The sequence below is a fragment of the Bufo bufo genome, chromosome 3 (genome assembly GCF_905171765.1).
Source record: "Bufo bufo chromosome 3, aBufBuf1.1, whole genome shotgun sequence".
In the NCBI taxonomy this organism is placed as follows: domain Eukaryota; kingdom Metazoa; phylum Chordata; class Amphibia; order Anura; family Bufonidae; genus Bufo; species Bufo bufo.
In genome coordinates this window covers 64,595,613-64,619,093 of record NC_053391.1, presented here as the reverse complement: position 1 = coordinate 64,619,093, position 23,481 = coordinate 64,595,613, and the positions used below count along the sequence as shown (strand labels likewise).

The 23,481-nt window shown below is 45.5% G+C and overlaps 1 protein-coding gene across 3 annotated transcripts in view; it reads left to right on the top strand.

Annotated features, from left to right (window-relative positions):
• USP25 (ubiquitin specific peptidase 25) overlaps positions 1-23,481 on the top strand; it is a 144,121-nt gene that overhangs the window by 94,510 nt on the left and 26,130 nt on the right. The window contains exons 18-20 of one of the 3 annotated variants that reach the window (XM_040423223.1): positions 2,734-2,870; positions 4,328-4,441; positions 17,633-17,728. In XM_040423223.1, coding sequence (XP_040279157.1) covers positions 2,734-2,870; positions 4,328-4,441; positions 17,633-17,728 — 347 coding nt within the window. The remainder of the gene's footprint in view (positions 1-2,733; positions 2,871-4,327; positions 4,442-17,632; positions 17,729-23,481) is intronic. The other 2 variants (XM_040423224.1, XM_040423226.1) reach the window with 2 other exon arrangements.

Sequence of the window (23,481 nt, the reverse complement as noted above, 5' to 3'; positions counted from 1 at the left end):
TGGAAAGAAGACACCCCAAGGTATTTCGTGATGGGCATAGTGAGTTCATGGAAGTTTTTATTTTTTGTCACAAGTTAGTGGAATATGAGACTTTGTAAGGAAAAAAAAAAAAATCATAATTTTCCGCTAACTTGTGACAAAAAATGAAAAGTTCTATTAACTCACTATGCCTATCAGTGAATACCTTAGGGTGTCTACTTTCCGAAATGGGGTCATTTGTGGGGTGTTTGTACTGTCTGGGCATTGTAGAACCTCAGGAAACATGACAGGTGCTCAGAAAGTCAGAGCTGCTTCAAAAAGCGGAAATTCACATTTTTGTACCATAGTTTGTAAACGCTAACTTTTACCCAAACATTTTTTTTTTATCAAAGACTTGTAGAACAATAAATTTAGAGAAAAATTTATATATGGATGTCGTTTTTTTTTTAAAATTTTTACAATTGAAAGTGAAAAATGTCATTTTTTTTGCAAAAATTTCGTAAAATTTCAATTAATAACAAAAAAAAGTTAAAATGTCAGCAGCAATGAAATACCACCAAATGAAAGCTCTATTAGTGAGAAGAAAAGGAGGTAAAATTCATTTGGGTGGTAAGTTGCATGACCAACCAATAAACAGTGAAAGTAGTGTAGTGCAGAAGTGTAAAAAGTGGCCTGGTCATTAAGGGTGTTTAAGCTAGGGGGCTGAGGTGGTTAAGGGGGTTTTCCCATCACAGACAATGGTGGCATATCGCTGGGATATGCCCCCCATTGTCTGATAGGTGCGGGTCCCTACAATGAGAACCAGGGCTGTGGAGTCGGAGTTGAGGAGTCGGAGGCAATTTTGGGTACCTGGAGTTGGAGTCGGCAAAAAATGAACCGAATTTGACTCAGACTCCTACTAGATTTAAATTGGAATAAAAAAAATAAAACAATTTTAAATGTCCCAATTCACAAAAAGTTATAATTAATTACCGCATTTTTCGCCCTATAAGACTCACCTGCCCATAAGACGCACCTAGGTTTTTGAGGAGGAAAATAAGAAAAAAAAATATTTTGAACCAAAAGGTGTGCTTTTGAACTAATGGTGGTCTGTGGATGGCACTGTTATGGGGGCATCTGTGGATGGCACTGTTATGGGGGCATCTTATCTTATGTGTCATCCACAGATCCCCTCCCATAACAGTGTCCCTGTGTAGTGAATGGGGGCCGACATCTTTTTCTGTAATGGCAGCGGGGCCCGGTGCCTGCTTCATTCATAAAGTGGGCGGCCAGGCGCGTGACGTAGTGAGCTACGATATGAGCGCCCACCCGGCCTCCTGACTGCCAAGAAGTTAGTAGTAAGTAGTACAGCGCTAGATTTAAGATGATTGGAATACTTTAACAATACCCACAAGTTAGATATGATTACCGTATACTACAGTGAGCGGGGCCCGGTGTAGTAGAATACAGTGACTGCACCGGGCCCCGCTGCCATTACAGAAACAGATGCCGGCCCCCAGCCCCTCCTCCCTCTCAGCCTATTCACCGGACGGTCGCAGCATTCGCCCCCATAAGACGCACTGCTATTTTTCCCCCACTTTTGCGAAAAATACGGTACTTCTCTACTGTAAGAATAAAGGCCAATGCATGCAGTGCGTCACGTTACCGCAAAACGAACACGTTAAGTGACCGTGAAGAAGCATGCTTTTCATATACTTCACTATATGGCACGCAACGCACAGTTAAGGAGCAGCAATACTTATACTTTCCATTGTGTTGTGTTCCGCTGTTACAGGGAACGCATCGCCCATGGTTAACATCGCCTCTCACTGATAACTGATTAAGTAAATATGTTTTTTGCAGGACTAGACACTTGTTTAAGTGAAGGGAATGGATAGTCAATAGTTCAAACCATTTTAAAAACTGCTGTCATTCAGCTAAGGCTATAAAAACTTGTAAACTCAGATTCTTAGCTTAAACTTAAACATGACTATGGGATTCTACTAGGGAAATCAGGTTTTACAATAAATGCCCCTTCCTGGATCCCCCCACTGCCCGATCTTCAGCACAAAGGAGAAGGCAGCGGCTCCTCGCCAGTAGTTCTGTGGTAATGACATGTATGTTGCCTTTCTTTCTTTCTTTCTTTCTTTCTTTCTTTCTTTCTTTCTTTCTTTCTTTCAAGGAATGTATAAAATACATTTGCATATTAAATACAGAGGAGTCGGGGAGTCTGAGTCGGAGGTACCAAAAACTGAGGAGGAGGAGCATTTATCTACCGACTCCACAGCCCTGATGAGAACGGAGCGGGGAAATGAATGGAGGGCTTACTGCTCATGCGCAGCTGCCCTCCATTCGTTTCTATGGGGCCGCCGAAAATAGCCGAGCGCTGGCTCGGCTGTTTCCGTCTGCCCCATAGAAATTAATGGTTGGTGAGCTCCCATTCACTTCTATGGGAGCAGCACTTGGTGGTGGACGGACCCCGGGAAATCCGGGGTCCTCCAGCCACAGCTCTCCCTGCTCTGTTCTCATTGTAGTTGTGGGTCCCAGAGGTGGGACCGCACCTATCAGACAATGGGGTCATGTCCTAGTGATATGCCCCCATTGTATGTGATACGAATACCCCTTTAAAGAACCACTTCTTTACTACTGTGCACATAATCCCCTTTTTGCGACGGGTTGCCTTTGAGATATTCTACGTGGACACATGAACCACATTGGTTATCAATCTAGAATGAAGTCTCGAGTAACTATTTACTATTCTTTTTCTATTTGTAGCTCCACTGAAAGACCCTGAGTACATGGAGCAACCCATGAAAGCCGAGATGTCCACAGAGATTAAAGAAACCACTAGTGCAATTACCCAGGCCGTCACAGAGTCTGAAGACAAAGCTTCGGAGGCTGTCCTGCAAACGGTTAGAGGAACATTTATGGTTTGGATTTTAGTTCTGTGTCTCCAGTTACGAGCACGGAGGTCATGTATGAATTGCTTTGTGATGTTGCACATGTTTCTGGTGTAAACACAAACCTAATTTTTTGGTCACCACTTCATGGGTCTGATTTATAGGCAGGCTTCTCCGTGACCATCTCTGTCAGTGGAACCTCAAAAGAGTTTTTTTGCCTTTTACACTAAGCATCGCAATGACGGCACCACTTCTCGCACTACCTGGTGCACGCTGTGCATTTGATAGCCCACCATCCTGCTGTGCCCGGATTCGTCAGCACTGCTCATCTGAACAGGGCTGGACAAGTGGAAAGTGTCCTGGGTTACTGTGCACAGTGTGCACCAGATATTCTGCCTGAGCCCTTTGTTGCACTGAAGTGCTGGCCCTGTGCACAGATATTTTGAAAACGTGCAAGATTAAAGGGCCAGGAGAGAGCAGTATTCAAACTTGTGGTCCTGTCAATCAACATGGGAAAAGAGGGGCTTACTCTGTGAAGGGCCGCTGCTTCAGGGCACTGCACAACTCATTTGCATATTAGAGCAGGGGGGGGATTTTATCATCTTCCTTGCTTCAGAAAAGTGGCAGTAAATAGTCAGAGTATGTGTTTGCAACCTTTTAAAAACAGCAACTTCCGGTTTTACTCTGCCTTTGCCATTTTTCCTATGTGGTTTGGCAAGGACAGAAAGGGGGCATGGCTAGTTGCATTGACAAAGGTATCTTCATTTACGCCAGTTTTCTGGTGCAAATCTACCAACCGCCATTCGTCCCCCCCCCACCCCGCTCAATACACGGTCCCCTTGTGCACATTATACTTACCTGCTCCCTGGTACCTTTGTCGCTCCGAATCCCTGCACGGCCGTGGCATCAGGAGCGACGCAGGTGTCGGGGAGCAGGTAAGTATAATGTATATGAGTGGTCCGGGCGTTTTAGAATTACGATAACCCCTTTAAGCTAGAAATCTGCGGCAGCTCACAGCTGTCATAGATTTCCGTTTAGGTGCACGGACTGCAGGAAGATGTACCTAATATATGGCGAGGCTTGTGTTACTTCATGAATTAGGTGCATCCTCCGGCAGCGCAGGGGATATTAAGGCTGGCGCAGGAAGCGCCGTTCTTAATAAATCTCCCCCCAAACGCAACACAGCAGCGGGTTGCCCTAAGAAAGATTCTGTTTTCCTGTGTCTGCAATGCTTAGTTTAATGGGAAAAAACGTTCTTTCAGACTCTCCTTTAAATAGGGCAACACCAGGTGCCGCCTGTGCACATAAGTGGCGCTGTTTATGGAAGAAATCTTCTACGGCCTCTCTGTTAAGACCTGTTTAATCCAGTGTTGGACCTTTTCTTAATATATCTGTGTATTATGGGATGGCTGATACTGTAACATGTTAACATAGCTAACTTTGTGTTCCCATAATCTCTTTCTCTGCAGCCCACTGATAACACCCCAGTCCCAACAGCTCCTAGCCAGCGAGTTGTGGAGGTGGCGATCCCTCACATAGGGACTTTTGTTATTGAGTCAGAGGAGGGGGGTTATGACGATGAGGTACCTTTATTTTTTTTTTTGGCTGCTGAGCACCCCTTTGTGCCATCTCTTCCCTCCCCCTGGCGCTTTTTGTTTTGCTGCCTGACTCACTGTTCCTCTGTGGCATGCCAACCAAATTCTCAACTAATATAGCACTGGTGTATGCAGGTCATCAGGCATTGCTCACGGGCGCTGGGAATAAGGCTGTGTGCATGTTTCATGCCAGGACGTGACACCTGATTCTGCTTGGGACGATTATTCTTAACACTTTCTCCGTTTTGTGTTTTTTTTATTCCTCATTTTGGTACAGTTGCATTTCTACCTATGGGAGAGAACAGTCGTGCGTTAACCAGTTTGTGTCTCGGTCTTTCACCCCTCATGAAAAAAATCTTCGGTTTCAACGTTGTTGTTTTTTTTTTTTTGTTAGGTTTTAATATAAGCTATTCACAGGATTAAGAAATCTGTGATCGCTAGGAGTCCCATTTAGTCTCTTTGAGACTGGCTGAGATCACACAGTACAGCGCTGGACTATGGCAGGCAGTCCCATAGAAAGGAGCGGTAGTGCCCATGCCTGACCAATACTCCATTTGAACATGGACCAGGGACTGTTCTTGTGATCTTGGGGATTCCATCAGTCGGACCCCCATGATCAGACCCTTATCACCTGTCATGTCTAAGTGTTGATTATGGGAAGATCCCTTTTAAGATTTAAGTGTTGTTGTTTTTTTGCTTCTGGTTTTCCTGTATGAAATTTTAATAAATGAAAAAAAATTATTTTGGCATTTTACTCATTTTGGGCAAAAGAAAAACAAAAAACAAGTTTGAACAGTTTTTCATCGACAGCCTTCAGTTTCATTGCATCTACCAGCTATGGATTTCTGCCTGACACTATCCGAAAGCTCCATCTGTACCCTTTTATCTCCTGAACACACTGATGAGAATTCAGCTACAATTTATGAGCTGTCAGGAAAGTAGAGATAAAGGCTACAGATCGAGCCGTCAGAGCGGCTCGCAGACGGATTCAGTGTGAAGAAGAAAGCAGTAGTCTGCAGATGCAGTGAAACTGAAGCCTCTAGAGAAAAAACTGTTAAACATTTTTAATCAATTGAATGATAATAAAAATATTTTAGCTCAAAATGAATGAAATGATAAAAACTAAATTGCCTCCCCTGTGTGTACGCTGCCTTTAAAGAGATTGTCCCATCTGAACATTTGTAACATATCGGTAGGCTATGCCATAAATGTCCCATAGGTGCAGGTCCCACCTCGGGATGTACCTCAGAGAGTCTTTCCTTAAAATCCAGTTCTTGTATTCTCAAGTGTAGGATAGAAAATAATAGCAATGACTTTATTTTTATTTATTTTATTTTTTTTAGAAATGAAACTAGTCCAGATTTATTTCCCTTACGCCCATGACAGCACCCTTGAGAGACCGCCTCCATCCAGGACAGGAAACAGGAACTTTCCTGGAGAGCTCATAAGGAGGAGCATGGCCCCAAGACCACCAGTTCCTGTTTCCTGTCCTAGACAGAAATGGTTCGTGGAGAGAAAAAGGTTAGGCTGCAGGGCCCCTGAGAATTATTTCGGAGTGGGGTTACCTGTTCCAGCGTAAGTCTCCTCTAGGAGCCGCTGGCCGGAGTCTAGTGCTTGCTGCTGGGGTCTGGGTTACGCCGCGCTGGCGCTACTCTGCAGTCCCGGCCGCACTGAGAGGTGCTTCCGGCACGCCGGTCCTTCCTGACAGTGTTCAGGCGGGCCGGGGCCTCCTCCTCACCACGCTTCTCAGGGGGACAAAAATCTCGCGATCCAAGCGAGATCCGGTTCTCGGCGGCGAGACTTCCGGTATTTGGAACGCATGCAGATGGCTTCAGCAGGACCCGACCGAGGGAATTGGACCCACAGGAGGCGCACGGTCAGCAGCAGCCCAGCCAGCCTTAAAGGAAGCCGGATTTTTTGGATCCTGGGAGTCACTCTATCCCACAGCATCATGGAGGAGGAGAGTGCCCAACGCGCCGATCAGCAGGAGGGTCATGAGAGCAGACCGGTACTCCTGGTGGGGTAAGGGGGATCATTCCCCATCACTTGTTTTCTTTAGTCAGGCTAAATCTCCTTTCCCCTTTTCTTTTCTTGCCTTTTAGACTATAAAAGAGGGCCCTAGAAAGGCAGTCTCAAAAACCAGAGGGAAGGAATGTGCCGTCTGTAAAAAGAAACTTGCACCCTCTTGGTCGAAAATGCTATGTCAACATTGCATTGAGAAACTAGTGGAGGAGGAGTCCCCATCCCTTCTGCAGAGTATTAGGGAGATGGTGAAGACAGAGGTCTCTGATTCCTTGAAAGATTTCAAAAAGAGCTTCCCCTCTGTAGCCTCGAGCTCCCTTGGAACCAGATCAGGCATGGCTAATAAATCTGACTCTGATCCTTTAGAAGATAGTGATACAGGGGAAATCCTAGATAGCCCAGACTCGTCCCAAGATGAAGAATCCCCGGATGATACGGAAGCTTTACTAAAAGCAGTTCGTGCGAACATGAAGGTAGACGAATCCAAAGACCCAAAATCCGTTCAGGATATCATGTTTGGTGACCTCGGGCAGAAAAAAAATCTAGAGTTTTTCCCGTAAACGAGAATATAAAATTTTTGATACAGAAAGAATGGAAAAGACCCGATAAAAAAAAAAAAATTGTCCCTAAAAATGTGAAAAGGAAGTATCCTTTTGATGAGGCAGACTCAGTTAATTGGGACAGGCCTCCTAAGTTGGATGCACCTGTTGCAAAAATCTCAAAAAAATCGGCTCTACCGTTTGAGGACTTGGGTACTCTTAAAGACCCTATGGATAAGCGAGCAGAGGTTTACCTAAATAAAAGTTTGGGAGACCTCAGCTCAAGCGTTCAAACCGAATATTGCCGCCACATCCACTGCTAGGTCTCTGAAGTTATGGCTAGAAGAATTAGAATCTCACATTCAGAATAAAACCCAGAGAGATCAATTGTTAGCCGTTTTTCCCACTCTACTTAAAGCAGTAGACTTTATTTCTGACGCCTCGGCAGATGCTTTAAAATTAAATGCTAGGTCTGCTGCACTTTCTAATTCAGCCAGACGAGCTATTTGGCTAAAAGGATGGTCGGGAGACACTGGATCAAAAAATAAGCTTTGCGCAATTCCTTGTCAGGGCGATTATCTTTTTGGGTCCGTCTTGGACGACCTTTTGGATAAAGCTTCAGACAATAAAAAAGGATTCCCTGTCTCCAGACCCCCGAAGAAACTGCGTTTTTTTCTCGCAAAAACAAGAAGGATTTTTATAGGGGCCAGAGAAAAGACTTCAGAGCAGACAACAAGAATAGGAAAAGTAAGGGCTTCCTGTTCAGTTCCCAATCCTCCTCAGCCTCTAAACCATCTCAGCAATGACTGTTTCTCTCCCGTGGGTGGCAGACTTTCTCACTTCCTTTACGCTTGGGAAAAAATCTCCTCAAGTCCCTGGATTTTAAGCGTTATAAGAGAAGGGTTTTGCCTAGAGTTTGTCTCTCACCCACCGGACAGATTCAAAATTACTAATTTTCTAGGAAATTCGAAAAAAAAATCTAGCTTTACAACAGGAGATTGCATCTTTTTTTTAAACTCGCTTTATTGAAAATAAAAAAGCAAGATATTTAACAGTACATTCACAGTGTATTACAATTTACAAAGTAGTACATTACAATTAAGAATGCAATGATAAGTTGAACAATTTGTAGCATCACAGATATCAAATAAATCGCAACCCATTGATCCCCGCACATCATGTTAATGATCATCCTTAGTCAATATTGTACAGTATAAATAATGGTTTATCTTTATTCAATTCAAATAAATCCCGCTAGTAAACTTTGAAGATACATAGCTAATTGAGCATATTGGTTAAGTCACAGAATGTAGGTGGGCCGCCGTAGCGGTCACAGGAGAAGCACACCATGGTCCCCATATCTTCTGAAACTTTTGAGAGCAGCCCCTGCGAGAATACATAATCCTCTCAAAGGGAATAATATTGTTGACCATGGTTTTCCACTGACTAATCGAAGGGGGTCTGTCCGCCATCCATCTAATGGCAATAGCTTTCCTGGCAATAAACAAAACTTCCTTAATGAAAGTGAGTGTATATCGTGAACGTGACTCTTCTTCTATAATACCTAATAGGCAGGGCTTGGGGCAAACCACCAATGAATCTGGAATCAGGGAGGATACTACAGCCACCACCTCCCTCCAAAAAGCCTGTATATAACTACATTCCCATATTAAGTGCCAAAAATCCGCATTTAATTGTGAGCACCTATGGCACTCCGTGTGCGTTCTCCTGCCCATTTTAAAGAGCGTAGTTGGGGTTAAGTAACACCTGTTCAAAATGAAGAGTTGTATCAATCTGTTATTAAGGGACGGAGATACTGTCACTGGGGCTTCCAGTGCTTCACTCCATTCCTCATTTGTCAGATTAGCTATATTTCCTCTCCATTTACTTTCTGCTGTCAATGGAGATGCTGAGATCTTTAGATTAAGTAAATGTGTGTAAATGGCAGATATCAGTCCCCGTGGGCCCTGCGTCCTAAAAACTCCTATCAACGGGTAAGCCGATACGATTTTCTTCAGATCACTCAGCTGGGCCTGTAAGGCATGTCTCAACTGTAGATACCTGAAGAAGTGTGGCCTCAAAACACCCGCCCTAGCCTGCAGTTGTGAGAAGGAGAATAAAATGCCGTTTTCATACAAATCCCTTAGGTAGCATATGCCATATCCCTTCCATATCACCTCCCACTCTCTTTGTACTAGGTGCGGAAACAATAAGTTATTCCATAATGGAATATCCTCCGGCAGATCCCTGTACTGCTGTAACTTTGCAGCTCCCCACACCTGATGTGCCAACTTATGGATTGGAAGGAGCAAACCCGTCATAGATGCTTGGCCCTCCAGGACAGGCCATAGGGTGGAGAGCTGCAAGAACTCCCGCAGATAATATTCAGAATTAGGAAGCACATCCTGGGTCACCCATGGCACCAAATACCGCAACTGACCAGCAAGAAAATATAAATGTAAGTCCGGTAAAGCCGCACCCCCCTGGTCCCAACTCCTCTGCAGAGACCTGATGGCTAATTTTCTTCTGTTTCTACCCCATATAAATGTTGCCATAAGGGAGTGTAACCTGTCAAAGAATGCTCGTGGTACAGGTGCGCAAGCATGTTCCAACATGTACAAGGCTTTGGGTTGAAGGATCATTTTAATTAAATTCACGCGGCCCATGGTGGACAACGGCAGAGTATTCCAGGATTTGAACTTGTCTACGAAGTACGAGACCAGGGGATCAATGTTTAACAGATGTGCTGACCCTGGGACTTTGGTAATAATGACTCTTAAATATTTAAACCTGTCCACCACTAGCAAGTTTTGGTACACCGAAGGCCACCCCGAAGCCCACAGAGGCATAATGGCTGACTTGGTCCAGTTTATACATAGTCCGGAGAATACACCAAACTGCTCAATAATGGATATTGCCCTAGATAAAGTACACTCTACGGAGTCCATGTACAAAATGAGGTCATCAGCGTATAGTCCCAACCTATCTTCTCTATTTCCCATCATAATACCCTTATAAACCTCATCCTGGCGAATCCTTAATGCTAAATGTTCAATGGCCACTGCAAATAGTAAGGGAGATAGGGGGCATCCCTGTCTGGTGCCTCTGTGCAGACTAAAAGTGGATGATAACGAGCCGTTGATCATTATGTTCGCCGTCGGGGATTTGTATAGGATATTGATCCATTTAATAAACACAGGACCAAAGCCAAAAAATCGCAGTACCTGTACCAAGTAAGGCCACTCAACGGAGTCGAACGCCTTGGCGGTGTCTAAGGCAGCCAGGGCCCAAGAGTTGTGGTTTGCACATCCCAATTGGGTGATGACCTGTGCTCTACGTATGTTACTAGAGGTAGATCTACCAGGAATAAACCCAGATTGATTTTCATGTATTATAGTTGATATGACCCTGTTTAGCCTATTTGCCAACACTTTAGTAAGGATTTTGTAATCCAAGTTTAACAACGAAATGGGCCTATATGACCCGCACTCCAGGGGATCTTTGTCAGGTTTTAATAAAACTACAATAGAGGCTTCGTATAATGTTTCCGGAAGAGTACCACTATTTAAAGATGATTTGTACATGCTCAACAGCTGCGGAGCCAGGATCTCCACATACTTAGAATAAACTTCCAGTGGAATTCCATCTGGCCCAGGGGCCTTTCCCCTATTTAACCCTGCAATCGCCTCACTCACCTCTTCCAGTGTGATCTCCTCATCTAATATTTCCCTGTCCGACTCGGATAATTGGGGGTGTGTTACTTCCTGCAGATAATTCTCCAGTGACTGGGAAGAATACTCAGCATGTGAACAATACAGATCCTGATAAAATTCACCAAAACGGTCTAAAATCCCACCAGGGTCTGATACTACAATACTATCCTTGTTCGCTATGCGGAGTATCGGGGGCGCCATATTGTTCCTCCTCACTATCTGTGCCAATACCTTACCCACTCTACTACCTTGTTCAAAAGTTTGCTGTTGCCAGAAGAGCATCTTACGGTCACTCTTCTCCTGCAAGTGATTCATGTAATTTCTACCTTTCAGCAACCATTCCCTTCTGTTCTCTTCCGTGGGATTTGAGACATACTCAAACTCTGCGTTTCTGCACTGCATGCCCAACTCTTCCTCCCTGCAGCGAGTGGACTTTTTAATGTACGAAATGGAGGACTTAAGGCATCCACGCAAAAAGGCCTTCAGGGTGTCCCAAAATAATGCCGGGTCTGTATCTACTGGGTGAGCCGCAAAAAATGTGTGTAGTTGATCGGGCACCCTATCATTCAGGGACATCAAGGAAAGCCAGAATGGGTGTACGCGCTGTTTGGGAGTACGGACTGCCACGTAAGGGTTATCTAATGAGGCCATTACAGGTGCATGGTCAGACGGACCTTGAGTCCCATATCGGATCTCTCGTATTGCCATATAGGTGCCAGGGGTGCCCAGGAGGTAGTCAATCCTAGATAGAGCTCCTCTTGAAGGAGTAAAACACGAAAATTCTATTCTGTCAGGGTATCTCTCTCTCCATATGTCAATCCATCCCAGCTCAGACAGCAGACGTGCTAGAGCAGTTCTGATTAAGGGCCGTTCAGGGTGATTAATGGACGGATTACAGAATCTGTCTTTCAAGTTATCTAGGGTCATATTGAGGTCTCCCATGCCGAGAATCCCGGCTGATGGGAATTGCGCTGCAAATCCCGCCGCTGCCTGAAGCAGCGAGAGGTTGGCCGGAGGAGGATTATACATGTTCAATATCACATACGGCATTCCATTAATGTGGGCATAGACAAATACAAATTTCCCCTCTGGGTCAATACTTGTATGGTGCGGTTCCCATCTGAGCGCCCGGTGAATCATCAATGACACGCCTCTGCAATAAGAATTACCATTCGAACTCTCCACCCTTGGGCCCATGGTTTCTTTACCCTCCCCCCTGTTTCCATGGTAAGATCCGTCTCCTGCAGCCCTAGGATGTGAGGGGAGTAATTCCGGATATGTGAAAAAACAGCCATGCGTTTCCTAGGTCCGCCCATCCCCCTGACATTCCACGACATTATTTTAATGTCCGCCATAATTAGTACCAGTTATAAAAGTAGGAGAAAAGCCCCGCTCCTGGGACTTCCTATGGCGGAGATGATGTGCATGGGTCAAAACACATATAGAACATCTGTGATGCATTTCAATAAAAGCGGAAAACAAGAGGCATAAATTAGACCACCCAAACAACGGGTGAACCTGTAAAACATGAAATATACCTGTATTAGCAAGTGGCCACATGCATTGGGGGACCTGCACGGTGTATGTGGATGTAAACCCAGTGCAGGTGGAGTAGCGGCCCCCAACATTGGTGTCATATATTACCGACTATATGCATTATATCTGATCAACAACATATGGTATTAACCTTCATCATCTCTGAGACCATATATAAGTGAGGTGGTATATTACCAAGCTAGGAAACAGGTAAAGTGGGAGAAATACAAATGAGTGAGATCATATAGCAGACACAATGCAAACCTTGCAGGGGTTACCCTGAGTCTCTGGCTGTTAATAATAAGGCCTTGACCTCATTCAGGATCACTTGGGAGGAGAACGTCTGGGTCTCCCGGATAGCCAGTTCTCCGCCTCAGTAGGTGTGGAAAAGAATAATGATTTCTCGCCATCTATGATCCTCAAACGCGCAGGATACGCCATTGAATATTTGAAGTTCATCTCACGAAGGCGTCTTTTGATGGAGACAAAGGTGGCCCTCCTCTTCTGTAAGTCAGCGGAGAAGTCCGGGTATAGAGATATGTTCGCTGAGCCCAGCGAAATGGTCTGTGCGACTCTGGCTTGTGCTAGGATAAGGTCCCTGTCGCGCCAATTTAACATGCGGGCAAGCAGGGGTCTCGGAGGGGCGCCGGGTGGAAGCGGTCTCGCCGGGACACGGTGCGCTCTTTCAACGGCATATGCTGAGGAGAAGGCAGCGTTCGGGAACAACTCTCTGAACCACCCCTCTAAGAAGGCCGCAGGATCTGCGCCCTCCGCCCGCTCCGGCATGCCAATGATGCGCACGTTATTGCGACGCACACGGTTCTCCAGATCGTCGCATTTTTGACGATACAGCTCCACTGATGCTTCCACAGCGGTTATTCTCGCCGGTAAGGGATTAGTCAGGTCCTCCAGGTCAGACACTCTGGTTTCGGTGAGTCTGACCCTCTCCCGTAGCTGCTGCACGTCATGTCGTAGTAGGCCCAGGTCCACCCTGACCTCCTCTATCTTCCCGGTCAGGGAGGCCTGGCACCCGGTGATTGCCGCCATCAGCTGGTGATGTGAGGCCTGCAAGGTGAGTTCCGGTGCGGGTTCTGTGTCCGAAGGGAGCTGTTGAAAGGACTGGCTCCTTGTATTGGCCGCGCGGGATGGTGAGGAGGCCACAGCGCCATGTTGGGAGTCCTGTCTTGCGAACTCCTTGAGACGCTCCGCCGCCAGCTGTGCCTTACTTGGGCTCATGGTTTGAGTCTGGTCTCCTCGCTGTCCCCAGATAATCTTTCAGAGATCAATATGTCAGTCCTTAGATACAGGATGGCTCAGGATTGCTGGTGGGAGACGGAGCTGCTCTCAAGCGCCACCCCCAACCCCCCCCAAAATTTTGTTACCCTTACCACCGACGCAAGTCCTTCCGGTTGGGGGCCCTGTTGCCAAGGGTACTTAAGGCAAGGTGTTTGGGAAAGAGAGCAGAGTCTAGACTCTCAAAACATGAGGGAACTGAGAGCGTTTTTTTCTCGCCTTAAAAGAGTTTCTTCCTCTACTTCAGGGAAAAGCTCTAAAAGTTTTTTCGGACAACGCCACAGTTGTCTCCTATTTGAACAAGCAAGGAGGAACCAGATCAGAGAATCCTATGCAGTTGACAGCAGATATCTTTTCCCTTATAATTCCTTCTGTTCCGTCCCTTATGGCAGTACATCAAAAGGGTACGGAAAACAAGGTGGCAGATTTCTTAAGCAGAAATACACTAGACCAGGGGGAATGGTGTCTGAATCAAATGGTCTTCGATCAAATAATTCAACTTTGGGGTCGCCCCCTTATCTGGACTTATTTGCTACCAGAGAAAACAAAGTGTCGTCTTTTCTTTTCCCTCAGCGCGAGAGATTCACCAACAGGGATCGATGCCTTCTCCCTTCATTGGCCGAACCAGCTCCTCTACGCCTTTCCTCCGTTAAGACTTCTTCCAAGATTCCTACAGAAGTTGAGACAAGAAAGAATGACAGTGATCTTAATTGCTCCATTCTGTCCCAGAAGAACCTGGTTCACCTGGTTGAGGAAGCTATCCTTGACAGACCCTTGGATTCTCCCGGAGAGGCAAGACCTTCTGTCCCAAGGACCGGTCAACCATCAAAGTGTGAGGCAGTTACACTTAACAGCATGGCTCTTGAGGGGGAAATCCTAGAAAGTAGAGGACTCTCCAAGAAAGTAGTTTCCACTTTGCTATCCTGCAGAAAGGACATCACCTCTTCCATTTATCTCAGAATTTGGAACACCTTCCAGAAGTTTGCCAAAGATCCGGTGAATCCTTTAAATCCCCCACCTATGTGTAAGATCTTAGATTTTCTGCAAGCCGGTCATGAAAAGAATTTGAGGCTAAGTACTCTTAAGGTGCAGGTATCCGCTCTGAGTGCATTCTTTGATTCTCCCATCGCTAACCACTCCTGGGTCCGAAGATTTTTTAAAGCCATCAGCAGGCTTAGACCTATATCTGGTCCTTCAGTTCCCCCCTTGAACCTCAACTTGGTCCTCATGGAGCCTCCCTTTGAGCCACTTAAAGAATTACCCATAAAAATCTTGTCCTTCAAAACCGCTTTTCTTGTGGCAATTACCTCAGCGAGGAGGGTTGGTGAAATTTCGGCTTTTTCTACTTCGCCCTAGATGATAGGGTACTCATTAAACCAGACCCTTCCTTCTTACCGAAAGTGGTTTCTATGTTTCATAGAACACAGGACATTATCCTTCCTTCCCTGTGTCAAAATCCGAGGAATGAAAAAGAGGAAAAACTCCATTGTTTAGATGTAAAAAGATGCCTATCCCATTATCTGGAGGTTACTAGTCAGTGGAGGAAAACCTCAAAGCTGTTCATTCAATTTAGTGGGAAAAATAAAGGTCTCCCAGCCTCTACTAAAACCCTTTCCAGATGGATTGTGAGAGCCATTAATTTGGCCTATTCTTCAGCTGGAAAGGCTCCCCCGGGGGGTTTTGGTGCTCATTCCACAAGATCAGTTTCCACCACTTGGGCAGAAAGGGCCGACGCTACCTTACAACAGATTTGTAGAGCAGCCACATGGCAGTCGCCCTGCACCTTCTTTCGTCACTACAGATTAGGGTGGTGGGGAAATGGAGCATTCATAATATACAGTAAACAGCATAGGAATTGGTGAGGAAGGTTAGAGGGGGCAATTAAATGAATGCTTCTCATGCTGAACATAACACGGATTCATGTATGAAGTTTTGATGGTGGGGGTCCAGGTGCTGAAACCCCTACCAATCACTAAAGGTCCATTTACACAGCGACTGAGCAGGCAATTATCAGGAACAAACCAATCGTTTAGGAAAACTCGGAAGAGGTGAGAACTGCATTTGCATGCAGCACTCGCCTCCCCTGTGGGGGGGGAGCGATGGCTGCTGTGATTGCTTGTCCCCATACAGATTCGTTGGCAACAGAGGATTAATGATGATCACCCGATGAACGTGCATTTGCGTGTTCATCGGGTGATCAGCAGCACCTTTACACGGGAGAATGATCAGGAATGAGTGTTTATAGGAATGCATGTTCCCGATAATTGTGCTGTATAAAGGGGTTGTCCAGGAATACGTAATTTCTAACAGATGTCCTCAGCCTGCCTTCCATACTGAAAAATAATCATAGTTGCCTGCTCCACACTGGCTGCCATTTCGCCATCTTCCAGTCTATGGTTTGTTTTCTTCCTCCCTGCCATGGTCCACCTGATCCTTAGGCCTCATGCACACGACCGTATGTATTTTGCGGTCCGCAAAACGCAGTTCGGATGATGTCCGTGTGCATTCCATGTTTTGCAGAACAGCTGGCCCCTAGTAGAACAGTCCTATCCTTGTCCGTAATGTGTATAGACTACTAAGGTGCACACGTTTAAGTCTGTGTTGCGGAAGGGTTATTACGCTAGCTGTATTGAAATGTTCACTGAAATTAAGAAAACTCCTAGGCAGCTATTGGAATTGGATCTTATATACTCTTGATCCTTCGGGAAATACTGCAGTTTTTTGTCGGAGATGCAACCATAGGGGCTGGGTGCCTGAGAGGGAGCCTCTGCCATGTAAACCACAATTGGTGGCAAGAAGGGGGGGGGGGGGGGTTGTAACTGATTTAGCATTGGGGCTTTGGAGTTTTATGCTAAGGCTATATGGCGACGTAACAAAAACGGTACAACTGCACTTCAACTTGATGGATTTTTTGTGACACTATTGACTATTACAAAAAATGTTGTGCGACACATTTAGCCTTAGCCTTAGGCTGTCAAATAATAGACGGCCAAACTTCTAACACACATGACATGGTCAGTTGGTCCTGCCGAAATTGCTGGATTTGGCCCACAGTCTAATGGAGGGGTGGGCAACCTGCAGAACTCCAGCTGTTGTTAAACTACAACTCCCAGCATGCATACTTGCTATGCTCTTCTCAGAACTCACATAGGAATAAATGGAGCATGCTGGGAGTTTCACAACAGCTGGAGTGCCGCAGGAATGTGTTTGGCCATCTTAAAATCACAGCTTCGCCCATCATCCATGCATGGAAGCAGAATAGGCATCTGGTGTATAATAGAAATCGGAATCTCTGCTGCCAGTAGGGAAGAGTTTCATTAGTACCCTGTTAACTAGCAAAAACTGCTACGTTTGTATTAATGAATGCATTTTTTATGCTAGTATGCTTTTCAGGTGTTTAGTTTGCGTGTGCCATGTGGGGGATTGCAATGGTTTTGCTATGGCAAATTTTAAGGAAAAAAAACCCCACCTATAGCAGTGGTCTGCCGGAGGATGCGCCTAATTTATGAGGAGGCACAGCTCGTCATAACTTAGGTGCATCTTTCCGGCCGTCCATGCTCCTGGAGTGATCTCTACACCAGCCCCTGATGTAAATTTCCGGAAACTCAAAGTTGGCCTTGGCATCGTCCAGGCCCCTGCACTCTCCAGTGGCGAGGACAGTGTAAAAACGCCCATGTGGCGAAATATTGTCACAAGGACTTTTAAAAAGTTGGTAAACTTGTTGTTGCAAAATTATTTTTTACCCCAAAATCTGGCGTTGCGCTGTTAGTAAATGACTGTCAGCAAGCAGGACGTATAGGCCTCGTCTTCCTGGATAGTCCTGTGTTCGACTGGTTAATACTCTTAGGATCTCGTGCTGCATGTGTCTGTCTGCTGCAGCGGCCATTGGTCTCCCCTCATCTCCTCCATTAACATGATCTGGTGTATTGCAAGCAAACCATCAGCTGTGGATGCATGTGGCCGCTTGCTTTTAATACATTACGGCTTTGGGATTTTTTTTTTTTTTGCTTTGCATGCTTAAGGTCAATTTCGCTAATATGATGAATGATCAATAAAACTTGAATCCTCTGTGGCAGGTCATGATGACCCCAAACATGCAAGGCATTATCATGGCCATAGGTAAATCCAGGAATGTGTATGACAGGTGTGGGCCCGAAGCAGGGTTCTTTAAGGTACAGACTATGATCACCTTCTCATTTGCCGTCCGCTTCCTGTTCTTGTGTCTTGAATATTTCTGTTTCGTATTTTTTCTGCTTTTACAGTCATGGTCAGCGTGTATTTCGTGTTTACCGATGACACATTGTCTGTCACATTGTCAGAATTTCTGGGAACCCACCAAATGTAGCGTGAGGTAATCTGACGTAATATGAGACAGACCGGTTGCTAAGAAATAGTTTGCCTGACAACCACATAAAAAAAGACTCCTCATCTGTGGCAACGATGCTAGGATATCCCTACCGATATCTGATCTTTATAGTCACTGTTAGGTTTCCTGGCAAGCCCTGTCACTTACATGGTGGCAGATTTATCAAAACTAGTGCTAAGGAAAACTGGCTTAGTTGCCCCTAGCAACCAATTAGATTGATCCTTTCACTTTCTGTAGGAGCTCTGAAAGATGGAATCTGATTGGTCGATGGGTGTCCAACACCAGGGACCCCTGCCGATCAGCTGTTTGAGAAGGCACCGGCGCTCACAGCCTTCTCCGTGCTCACCAAGCACAGCACCGTACACGTAGTACAGCGCTTGTGCTTGGTATTGTGGTCAGCCCCATTCACTTCTCTGGGGCTGAATTGCGTCTAGGCCACGTGACAGATGAATGTGATATCACATGGCCTCAGCAAGGCTGGAGAAGGCAGCAGCTCTACTGCCTTTTCAAACAGCTGATCGGCGGGGGTCCTGGGTGTCGGACCCCCACAGATCAGATGATGATGACCTGTCCAGAGGATAGGTCATCAGTCTTAAAGTGTAAGATTTTGCCTGCTTTCCCCCCCAAGAAACAGCCCTGTGTCTGTCCACGGGCGGTGTTTGGTATTTCATTATATCTTTAGGCTTCGTGCACACAACCATATTTTTCATTCGTATGCTAGCCACGTTTTTTTTTTTTTTTTTTTTAAATGGCATACTGACCTATTTGTTTCTATGGCACACGTCAATGCTTTTTGCATGAGCTGAACTCAAAGATCTGAAACATTTTCTACATACACAAAAGACCCATTACTCTCAAATATTGTTCACAAATCTGTCTAACGCTGGGTTCACACCAGAGCGCACTGAACGTACGCTCTGTATGCGCGAATGTACGGGCGTTTACATTCGCGCCGCGGAGACAAGCAAACGCCCATTGTCGCGCGTTCCCGGAAGTCTATGTACGAGAACGCGCGACAATACGCCCCAAAGAAGCTCCTGAAATTCTTGGGGCGTCGGGCGTTTTACAGCGCGATCGTACGCGCTGTAAAACGCTCAGGTGAGAACCATGCCGATAGGGAAGCATTGGTTTCTCCTTGTTGAGCGTTTTACAGCGCGTAGGAACGCGCTGTAAAACGCTCAGGTGTGAACCCAGCGTAAATCTGTGTTAGTGAGCACTTCTCCTTTGCTGAGATAATCCATCCCACCTCACAGGTGTGGTATATCAAAGTGCTGATTAGACAGCATAAATATTGCACAGGTGTGCCTTAGACTGCCCACAATAAAAGACCACTCTGAAATGTGCACAGTTTTGCCTTACTGAGGGGAGGGGGGGGGGGGGGGGGTCAGAAAACCAGTCAGTATCTGGTGTGGCCACCATTTGTATCACGCAGTGCAACACATCTCCGTCGCATAGAGTTGATCAGGTTGTTGATTGTGGCCTGTGGATTGTTGGTCCACTCCTCTTCAATAGCTGTACGAAGTTGCAGAATATTGTCAGGAACTGGAACACTGTCGTATACTCCGATCCAGAGTATCCTAAACGGGCTCAATGGGTGACATGTCCGGTGAGTATGCTGGCCATGCAAGAACTGGGATGTTTTCAGCTTCCAGGATTTGTGTACAGATCCTCGCCATATGGGGCCGTGCATTATCATGCTGCAACATGAGGTGATGGTCGTGGATGAATGGCACAACAATGGGCCTCAGGATCTCGTCACGGTATCTCTGTGCATTCAAAATGCCATCAATAAAATGCACCTGTGTTCGTTGCCCATACCATAACCCCACCGCCACCATGGGCTACTCGATCCACAACGTTGACGTCGGCAAACCGCTCACCCACACGACGCCACACACGCTGTCTGCCATCTGCCCTGAACAGTGAAAACCGGGACTCATCTGTGAACAGAACATCTCTCCAACATGCCAGACACCCTCGAATGTGAGCATTTGCCCACTAAAGTCTGTTATGATGACGAACTGCAGTCAGATCAAGACCCCGATGAGGATGACGAGCATGCAGATGAGCTTCCCTGAGACGGTTTCTGACAGTTTGTGCAGAAGTTCTTTGGTTATGCAAACCGATTGTTGCTGCAGCTGTCCGGGTGGCTGGTCTCAGACGATCATGGAGGTGAACATGCTGGATGTGGAGGTCCTGGGCTGGTGTGGTTACACGTCGTCTGCGGTTGTAAGGCCGGTTGGATGTACTGCCAAATTCTCTGAAACGCCTTTGGAGATTGCTTATGGTAGAGAAATGAACATTCATTGCACGGGCAACAGCTCTGGTAGACATTCCTGCAGTCAGCATCCAGTTGCACGCTCCCTCAAACGTTGCGACATCTGTGGCATTGTGCTGTGTGATCCAACTGCACATTTCAGAGTGGCCTTTTATTGTGGGAAGTTTAAGGCACACCTGTGCAATATTCATGCTGTCTAATCAGCACCTTGATATGCCACACCTGTGAGATGGGATGGATTATCTCGGCAAAGGAGGAGTGCTCACTAACACAGATTTAGACAGATTTGTGAACAATATTTGAGTAATGGGTCTTTTGTGTATGTAGAAAATGTTTCAGATCTTTGAGTTCAGCTCATGCAAAATGGGAGCAAAACCAAAAGTGTTGCGTTTATATTTTTGCTCAGTGTTTGTGTTATATATGTGTGTATGTGTGTGTGGGTAGTATGTGTGTAGTATGTATGTATGTATGTGTGTGTGTATATATATATATATATATATATATATATATATAGTGTACAGACCAAAAGTTTGGACACACCTTCTCATTCAAAGAGTTTTCTTGATTTTCATGACTATGAAGGCATCAAAACTATGAATTAACACGTGGAATTATATACATAACAAACAAGTGTGAAACAACTGAAAATATGTCATATTCTAGGTTCTTCAAAGTAGCCACCTTTTGCTTTGATTACTGCTTCGCACACTCTTGGCATTCTCTTGATGAGCTTCAAGAGGTTGTCCCCTGAAATGGTCTTCCAACAGTCTTGAAGGAGTTCCCAGAGATGCTTAGCACTTGTTGGCCCTTTTGCCTTCACTCTGCGGTCCAGCTCACCCCAAACCATCTCGATTGGGTTCAGGTCCGGTGACGGTGGAGGCCAGGTCATCTGGCGCAGCACCCAATCACTCTCCTTCATGGTCAAATAGCCCTTACTTTCAAAGTTTTTACCAATTTTTCGGCTGACTGACCTTCATTTCTTAAAGTAATGATGGCCACTCGTTTTTCTTTACTTAGCTGCTTTTTTCTTGCCATAATACAAATTCTAACAGTCTATTCAGTAGGACTATCAGCTGTGTATCCACCTGACTTCTCCTCAACGCTACTGATGGTCCCAACCCCATTTATAAGGCAAGAAATCCCACTTATTAAACCTGACAGGGCACACCTGTGAAGTGAAAACCATTTCAGGGGACTACCTCTTGAAGCTCATCAAGAGAATGCCAAGAGTGTGCAAAGCAGTAATCAAAGCAAAAGGTGGCTACTTTGAAGAACCTAGAATATGACATATTTTCAGTTGTTTCACACTTGTAACAAACATATATATTATACACCTGTTTGATAGATATAGAGTATAACCGGTTTGGTTGCTATGGTCAGTTCTACTTTACACCAGTTTGATAAATATCCCCCTATATGTCCTATTCTGGTCCATTTTGTGGATTAGAATAGCCCTTATGGATGGGAGTGAGAGAAAGACAGACATGGTTGAGTGTGTGAAGCCTAATTCTTATGAATGGGGCTGATCTGCAGTACTATACGCAGGCCGTGGACAGGAGCAGTTCAGACAATACCGTATAAGCCCCTCCCACAAATTGATTCACCATTATGTCCTCAGAGCAGTGTTTTTACTACAGTAAGGTGTAATGGTAGATCCTGTTGATGTCACGGGAACACGAGCTGTGCCGTCAGCGGCATGGGTCTGATCCTATCTGTTTAAAGGGATTATCCAACCCCTATAATGCCCCCCAAAATGCCCGGGCAGCTCATACAGGTTAGGCTACTTTCACATCTGCACTTTGCCTTTCCGCTATTGAGATCTGTCATAGGATCTCAATAGCGGATGGCAAACGCTTCAGTTTTGTCCCCATTCATGGTCAATGGGGACAAAACTTAACAGCGTTTTTCTGTCCCCGATGTGGTGCTAAGCAAGACGGATCCGTCATGACTCACAATGTAAGTCAACGGGGACGGATTAGTTTTCTTTGACGATAGAAAACTGATCCGTCATGGCTATAGAAGACCTAATACAACCGGATCTATTCAGAATGGTTTTATTATCGTGACTGAAGCGTTTTTGCTGATCCATTATGGATCCAGCAAAAACGCTGGTGTGAAAGTGGCCCTATACTTACCCCGTTCCCCGGCACCCCTGTCACTCCTAATGCCCGCTTGTAGATCGCTCTGCTCTTCGTGTACAGGTCACTCCCTGTTTGGACTATTATCTATAGTAATACATGAGTAGTAGTGCAGATAAGGAGTCTAGATCAGTATTTTTTATTCTACTACTGCCTCCCGTTCCCCCGCTGTCAGCGCCGAAGAGCTGCATTGAAATAAGTTGTCAGGACTGCTGTGCATGCACCCATGGGTCCTCTACATTTATGTAATAACAGCACAGTCGTCCAGACGGTATATTTCAGTGCAGCTTTGAGAGCTGACAGCAGGACTACTCATGTGTTACTGAAGATCCTTTTGTATGTTGTGGGCCTCATTCACCTTTCTGTGATGTTGGGAGTAGCAGCCAATTCAAAAATAGAGAGAAATTTTGTATGTGGAGAAAAAAAAAAATATGAAATTGCAAACATTTGCTGATAAATTTCCCACGGAAATATTTAACACTATTATTATACCATCCAAATTGGCACTGTTTGGTGGTAAATCTAGGATAGGTCTGCCACCTTGTCAATTGCCAGTACATATGGTCATAACGCAGGACTGCCATGGCGAGCCAGTGTTTGGGGACCACTGCTATAGGTAATAGTCCAAAAACAGGGTGACAGATTCCCTTTAAGGTGGTAATGGGCCAAACTGGGCACTCAACCGATTCACAGCAGTATACCATTATACACTTTAAAGGGGTTGTTTATGAGCATTTCTTTTTTTTCTCAAAGGGGTAAGCATGGATTACGAAAGTCACTGATCCCACATTGCTCCCATTCCACTGGTTACCAGGTTTCCACTGGTCTCTACTTCCTGGTCCAGGCTCGACACACAGGACATCACTGGCCCCAGCTGTGACCTATCCCCGCCAGTCATTGGCTGAGCTGGTATTTCGTGTGGTAGTAGAGACCAGCAAGGACACACTAAGTGTTGGAATGGGAGTATTGCTTCCTTTTTCTTTCTTTTTTTAACCAACTCTGAAGCCTTTTGAGAAAAAAAATTTAAGCAGCTTGCTGATGGTTTCTATGTAGCAGTAGTACAGTTTTTAATATACAATGCACTGAGAAAAATATAAACTGAAAAGTTGTATAACCTCTCATAAATGTCACTAAATAATTCCT